Source organism: Mizuhopecten yessoensis, unplaced genomic scaffold (genome assembly GCF_002113885.1).
Source record: "Mizuhopecten yessoensis strain PY_sf001 unplaced genomic scaffold, ASM211388v2 scaffold1313, whole genome shotgun sequence".
Classification (NCBI taxonomy): domain Eukaryota; kingdom Metazoa; phylum Mollusca; class Bivalvia; order Pectinida; family Pectinidae; genus Mizuhopecten; species Mizuhopecten yessoensis.
Window position 1 is genome coordinate 1,790,187 of NW_018403984.1, and position 7,895 is coordinate 1,798,081.

The 7,895-nt window shown below is 35.9% G+C and overlaps 2 protein-coding genes across 5 annotated transcripts in view; one reads left to right on the forward strand and one right to left on the reverse strand.

Annotated features, from left to right (window-relative positions):
* LOC110459756 (L-galactose dehydrogenase-like) overlaps nt 1-4,378 on the reverse strand; it is a 13,060-nt gene extending 8,682 nt beyond the window's left edge. Inside the window, exons 1-3 of the mRNA XM_021512176.1 lie at nt 4,237-4,378; nt 1,777-1,883; nt 907-1,052 (exon numbers count right to left, since the gene is read on the reverse strand). Coding sequence (XP_021367851.1) covers nt 907-1,052; nt 1,777-1,883; nt 4,237-4,250 — 267 coding nt within the window. The 5' untranslated portion in view covers nt 4,251-4,378. The remainder of the gene's footprint in view (nt 1-906; nt 1,053-1,776; nt 1,884-4,236) is intronic.
* Nucleotides 4,379-7,426: 3,048 nt separating this feature from the next.
* The window catches only part of LOC110459762 (ADP-ribosylation factor 1), a 37,176-nt gene continuing 36,707 nt past the window's right edge, over nt 7,427-7,895 (forward strand). For all 4 annotated transcript variants that reach the window (XM_021512201.1, XM_021512193.1, XM_021512186.1 and 1 more), the window contains exon 1: nt 7,427-7,606. The gene's annotated coding sequence lies outside the window, so the exon portion shown is untranslated. The remainder of the gene's footprint in view (nt 7,607-7,895) is intronic.

Here is a 7,895-nt window from a genome sequence, read left to right on the forward strand (position 1 = left end):
ACCTCCCATCCCCACCCTGACCTACCATATCCCCCTCACACCCTACTTTCTAACTCCAGTGGCATGTAGCCCCACCTCCCATCCCCACCCTGACCTACCATATCCCCCTCACACCCCACTTTCTAACTCCAGTGGCATGTAGCCCCACCTCCCATCCCCACCCTGACCTACCATATCCCCCTCACACCCCACTTTCTAACTCCTTGTTTTCAATTCTATCTGTTCTCTGTTCTCTACATTGTATTTCTTTCACTATTTTCCATATTAAGATACATTATATACTATCCATCATGCAAAACCTTTTTCACCAAAAGGAAACGGGTTTATATAAGTTTTCTCAACTTCTTTCCGGATTCTTTTCCATTTGCATTCAAATTGTGGATATGTATTTTGCTTTCAAGAAAAGAAGTAAAGTTTATACTTATTGGTTTAGATGTTTAGTTATCCCAGAATCAGCAGAACGTTTGTACAATTTATCACAGTTTACCGCTTCAATCCAGAGTTGTGTCCCCTACACTCACTTGAGTCGGTCACTTTCAAGACTCAAGAGTGTAAGAACGAAAATAAATCTGGGTAGAGGTTGTAAAGGCTTGTTTAAAAATTTTAATGCTTACATGATAGCAATAAATTATCAAACAGACACGAAACTAAAATTTACTAGTTATCTCCCCTTATTAAATCATTTAAGAGTGTAAATATTGATTTTCTGTTCTCTAATCTTTTGATAATCAAAAAAGTGGTTATGTCATTTTCGAAGGTCAAAATCAGTGACAATATATATATATCATAAACAAAAATTCTCATTAATGAAAAAAGTATCATTATTTGAGTTATCCCGTCCGGACAGAAGAAGACCGGCTCTGCCACTGGTGTCAATATCACGGCCTATACATACGGGGGACGTACCTCACCTAGGACCGTCTCCGCCTTCCCGTGTCCATACCACGGAGCCACGTCCACGTAGTTGATTCCATTCTTGATCAGATACTTGACGACTTGGTGAGACTCTGAGTTATCCGTCTTACGAAACACACTGCCGAGGGATGATGCACCTGTCCGTATATAATATTAACGTATATTTCGTGGCAGATCTAGAGCCCCCAGTTTCTTCGCTGTTCAAATCAATCCAATAATATTCCGAAATTTAAGCTGAAGCTTAAAGGAACCTCTTTCTTTGTTTAATTTCACTATATTTAAACTTTATTTATTGCACAACAATTTTGAAACAATTAAGTTCATTCAACTTATATAAATCGCTCTTGTTGGCACGGATGTAAGCATGCGAGGGGTCTTATTGTGGTAGGAAACCGTAGTACCCGGAGAAAATCCATGTTGTCGGGCAGGTGACCCCATACCTTTTCACGTCAGATCGTGGAATCGAACCCCGGTCACCTTGGTGAAAGGCAAGCGCGAAATCCACTGCGCCAACCGACCACTCATTCTATCATATAACATGATTCGTAATTCTTGTCGAGTACAAAGCATTACTTTGTTCTATTTATATATTTTACGGTACCTGTACTATGAAGTGATAAACTGAAAATGTAAATCAATAAAATACTGTATGTTAAAAGCTATTTTGTTACTTTCATGAATTCCCATTATTTTTTACTTTGGAAATATATTACGCTGAATATGTGCTTAGGCATGAAGTATATAATCTTTGAAATCCAAGGACAAGTAAATATCTCAACAGAAGATCGAATGTATCGGGAGCGGACGCTTGGTATTTAAATAAGTGTTTTGAACAAGAGAGGATAACTCTACGACACTAACCGAAACTGAGGACAGAAGGCTTCATCCCAGTGTTGCCTAGAGGATTATACGTCATTTTCAGCACAGCATCTTTGTCATGGAAACCATCCACATAGGTCGCAGGGAGGCTGGAAGGCAGACATATATTAGCAGCTGAACACGCACAGTTTAAAGAAACGGAAACCTTAGGTTAGCCTAGAAGCTTGTTACCAGGACACATATGTTCGCACTCTTCAAATTCATAAAAAAAAAATCCAATTCTGGTTCATAAAAAACCCGCAGACTGTTTAAAACATTCGGGCTGCTGCCCTTCATCAGTCGCGTTAAGGAAAATTGTGCAAATCTATGTGATGTCCATTTTGAATGACTGGATACCTGGGCCGTTTCGTTTAAACGGTTGAACCGGTTGGACCAAAGTGGTTCGTTTATTAAATAAGGTCGGACCTTGTAATCTGATGTTGCATGCTTTCAGGCAAGCCTTGACAAAGCCTTGCAATGCCTGCATACACTTTTGCACATCTGCCAGGATTTATACCCGAAAATGTTACATATAAAAATGGACAAACCGGTTGTTCCGCATCAACGAACAGGCCCCAGCAGGACAATAGACAGAAAATTTCCAGTGAGAAACATTCGAAAAATGTATTGGATATATTTCCCCCGTGAGACTTCTCAAAGATGAACAAAACACACACAGGTGACTAATCAATAACTTTAGTTAAAGATTAGTTCTTAAGCTCAGTTATACTATGTACTATAGAGGCTAGCGTTAAGTTAGGTTTTAATCTGTGAAGGTAATTAGCTGGGCTCAGAGGTTTTATCTCATCGGTTTGTTAAAACCAAGTAAATTGTGATACTCCTTTAAGATTGGTATATATAATATAGGTATATTCTATTCTTGTCGAGTACAAAGCATTGACCCGACAATGACCTGAAAATTATCAGTTTCAGAAAGCCTACCGGAACACTGTTTCCCCATCTTAAATTTTTTATTTATTTATTTGCCGATTGTTGTACTTCTTTGTAAGATGAATCGCAGGTGACGTGTTGATACACAGTCATCTACAACAGTTCTGCTGGACATGGCTAGTACATCTCTTGACTCATTTGCTAGTCTTTTAATTTCACAACATTTTTTTTCGTCAGATTATACTTTTATGTCTCCCTTCTCTAGCTTGGTAAACTCTGACTGTGTATAAATTCGCGCACCATAGAATATATGTTCATTGCCAACTGCGTTCATACTAGACTATATACGCCGTCTTTCCTCGTTGCAATATATAGATATGATTTAAGTGCCCCATTATAGACACATTTTTATTTTATTTGTTGGTGATTACCCTAGTGTTGAGAGGCCGACTGAGTTTTCAGTCTATATATAATTTTACTCATTTTTTTCAGTGAAAACATTACACATAAAATATAAATTACCTTAATAAAATATACTAAAATAATAAAAATAGTATTAGAACTACCGGCATTCCACGTGTACAATCTTTAATCTTAACCGTTGTACTACGTAAATTTATTAGATGTTCTTTTCTAAATTTAGTGGGGGGATTTTGACGCACGTGTGGTCTTTTGATGGAACAAAAATTCTAAGGAAGGTGTTAAAAATGGTAACTCTTACAGCAACATATTTTGTGCGATGCATATATACATTTCAGTTATGTTACAATGTTTAAAGTTTATCTTGCTTGCTATCACATTTATATCATCGTTGAGAAGAGGGCTTTTAAAATAAACGTCCTTAAAAGGCTGTTATTTAAACTTGTGTCTGATCTTTTCGCTAAGTTTCATCTATTAAAAGCAATAAAATGCGTTTCATTCAGAAACATGAATTAAACTAATGCAAACCCTCGGGCTACTTGTGTATGCATAGATACTTTTAACTATATTGATATGGAGACTACGTGTACGTTTCACACCAGCGATCGTATACATTCTGTTGTCATACGCGACACGGTGAATACTTTTGGATACATTTATTAGTGACTGTTATATGTCACTTCCCGGCTAGTGCTGATGAACAAATAATTAATTGTACGTAGCACAACAATTTTACATCCGCGTTGATGTATGACTGTATTAATATAGATGTATATCGCAGGGACCTGAACATTTGTTACAGCTTATAGTTAGACCTAAAACTAATGAAGGTATTTAGAGTAATTTTACACCTTTGGGGGTATTACAATTTTCGGTAAAAATGCCACCCCCAATGATGATATAATGTACAAGCGTATATTATCATCACTGGGGGGATGGGGTATATTTCCAAATGTAGCTATAGCAAATTCTAAGGGCCTGTGATGTATTATCACAGCGGGAAGGAAAGGATGTTAGCTAACCAAGCGTATGTGTATGCAGAAGCTAGGTTGATCGGCACGCCCCCTCCTGGCACACTGACAAACATCAGCATCAAACCCCAACATCAATATTACCCTGCCATTTACCTGCTGTTATAACGAAATCACTCACCTGATATCCGCCATTTTACGTAAGTCAAAGTGTATCAAGACTCTTGTTGATCTTTGTGAAAAGGTGGATGCAATAATAATAAATACTGACAACGCATACGTGGGCACAGCTGTTCACGTCACAGTGTTATCTTTGTCCTACGTAACAAGGGAAACAACTCTAACTCGCATTTGCCTCATCAAGTGCCAACAGCGAAAAAAATCAACACGTTGATCCTCCACGCAATTACTTTGTATGGCAGCGTGACCATTTTTAATATATATATATATATATATATAACATTAAACACTGAAATGTTAGTTCAGCAAATATGTAATATTAAGGCTGGCTATCACCGCCAAATTAAATATATATATTTGTCAGTACTACTCACAATAATAACAATTCTTTAGAGTCTAATCTATCTTTCACTGACCACTTCACATTGTATTGGTCTCATCTAAAGCATGTAGGTCCTATTAAGACATATTAGTAAATCATATGCCGTCTACAAATAAGAAGTATCAATTATCAGAAACATAGACGAAGTCGAGTGTTATTATTACTTTCTCATGTATATATAATCACATTTACCGAAATAAATTTCCTCAATTGTTAAATGCTAAATTATGTTTAATCATAATATAACATAAAACGTATGAAAAACTGTACGGAGGAAAGAACTGTATTTGGCAGGTGACATTGTTAAATTATATATAATTATGATACAATTGAACTGAAGTGAATATTGATCTGCTGCTTCTGAAAATACCAAGTCAATATTGCAATATCGCAATTCACCGACCTCCATAAGACTATGATGCAAAAATGCAATGAAGATGTAGGCAAAATGTGTATAGTCTATCCTCTAATATGATATCTTAATCAAAGACCGGATTTTTTTTTTTGATTTTTTTTTTGGCTTTTTGATCATATTTTATCAAAAACCTAAACATTCAAAAATCAAAGGCGGTTCTTGATACTAGTAGTTCTCTGTATAAAACAAGGATTCATTAACTGTACGGTAATGACACAACAAGCTGGACCATTATACTCTTTGAAAAATCGTATACTTAGTATTGTCGACACGCTGCTGACATTTAAAAATAAAAGTGTGAACAAAGCAAAGAAAATGAACATGTGCTTAAATTATTTTCTCTCAATAAAACAAAATCAACTGTTTCCAATTTGCCAATTTTTCCTGGTATTTTATAGATTTTGCTCAATATCATTTATCATTTGTCAGCGGAAAACATTATAGTAACCGGAACGAGACATTAAGAGAAAACACTACAGTAACCGGAACGTGACATTAAGAGAAAACAGTATAGTAACCGGAACGTGACATTAAGAGAAAACATAATAGTAACCGGAACGTGACATTAAGAGAAAACATTATAGTAACAGGAACGTGAGATTAAGAGAAAACATTATAGTAACCGGAACGTGACATTAAGAGAAAAAAGTATAGTAACCGGAACGTGACATTAAGAGAAAAACATTATAGTAACAGGAACGTGACATTAAGAGAAAACATTATAGTAACCGGAACGTGACATTAAGAGAAAACATTATAGTAACAGGAACGTGACATTAAGAGAAAACATTATAGTAACCGGAACGTGACATTAAGAGAAAATAGTATAGTAACCGGGACGTGACATTTAGAGAAAACATTATAGTAACCGGAACGTGACATTAAGAGAAAGCATTAGAGTAACCGCAACGTGACCTTAAGAGAAACATTATAGTTACCGGAGCGTGATATTAAGAGAAACATTTTAGTAACCGAAACGTGTTTTTTCTGACCATTTCAGTTATCAAACCCTGGAAGTGAAATGTACTGTATACATAATATACCGAACAATAAATCCTCACCATTAACACTTACAGCTTTATCCAGACACACTTCCTCTCACTTTATACAGCACAATATAATATTTTCATTTTTTTTGTCTATAGGCTAAAGTTATCCCACCATATTTTTGATATCAGGCCAAAAAACATGAATGTTTCAGGTATTACCCGACCTCCGATCCTAAAAATATATTTCACTCAAATGCACTTTAAAAAACGTCACGTTTTAACGCGCAGACAATTCTAAGCGTCTTTGACATGACACCTTTCTATTTGATAGGCAGCTAGGTATCGAAACATAATTCCATTCCCATATTATTATTTACAATAACTAAAAACGTTTTTAATTGAATATAATTGGTCTGAATAACAATGTTTGATAAGTTTTGTAATTTGTTTTCTTGAATAAGCCATAACTCAGCCCCTCCTTCAAAAAACTTAAGTAAAAAAATATATAAGAAGAAATCCCTATCTTTGTCATGTCACCTTAATTATATGCAGTTTTTTCTTGCCTCAGACTTAAAAGCAGTATACCACCAATAATCAGTATCAACAACCATAGTTTTTGTCTCGGTCGAACATAAACCTTCACTCTACCATTCAAATGGCATAACGTTATAGCTACCAAACGAGATATCGTACATCGCAGAACATGGGATGAAAGGGGCATACTTAATGCACCGATTAATCTAAGTACTTCCCTTGACCAGTAGTACAAAATACTGAAGGTAATGGAATTAAAAATACACTTGTAAGGCAACCTTGTGACTTTAATTATAATACACAAGGTAAGTGTTCGCTCCTAGGTAACACTTAACACAGCCATATGATACATCTACTAAACAGTTGTAGCACGGACTTAGATAACAATCTAATTCTGTGGTCGACTAGTAGCAACATCTTATTTCAATTATTTCTCCTCTTTGTACTACTTTGCATTCTTTTATTTAACTGATTCTTCTAAATCTATGTGAAATTAGCCTCAAGTTTATTGTCCTTATCTCATGACATGTCGTTCATATCTGAAACAAAACATGTATATTTCATATTGATTAGCATAAGATACAGGCATCTCAACTCAATGACTGTGAAATGAAGTTGAAACTATTTTTATCATTATATCCAAGGATAAAAGAGTGTATCTAGATAATCTTAAATAATTCACTGTTAAATGTCACGTGTCCTCATTTTAGGTTGCCCATGATAAAGATATTTCAAATTAAAATGACTACGCTGACTTCCTTCTCAGACAAATCACTAAATCACTTAAAAGTAAGCCGTCAGTTAAATTACCCGCCATTTCATATTACACATAAAATTCAGATAGGGTACCACGCGATTTCATTTCACTGACCCCCTATTGCCTAGGAATTGACGTGGCATGTGCAACGAACTCTCCTTCCACGTCCGCCATTTTGTGTTGTCTCAGTGCTGTCAAACCACGCGACCGGGCGACATTGTATTGTTCACTTACTGTATGATCGCCTTTAAGACACAGACATTACTAGGGAGCTGATACTCTTTACAGGAACAGGTAAAATGTCCTTAAAATGCAGAAACCATCACAATAATTTCGTTTTATTTAACTTAGCTTCCGGTTTATGTTATTTCAACATTTGAGGGTGTGGATTTATCCTTTTGTTTCACGCCTATGTAAAATGGCTATGCCCAGCTTGTGAGATTTGTATAAAGAGACATTGTACAAATATTATAATTCAAACCGTGAAAAAACACCGCTATCATGTTAAGCTTGGAGGATAGCGTTTTTCGCCGGCGTTACCGGCGTAACAATTCGTAAATGACAAAAATTGGGGGAGGGGGGG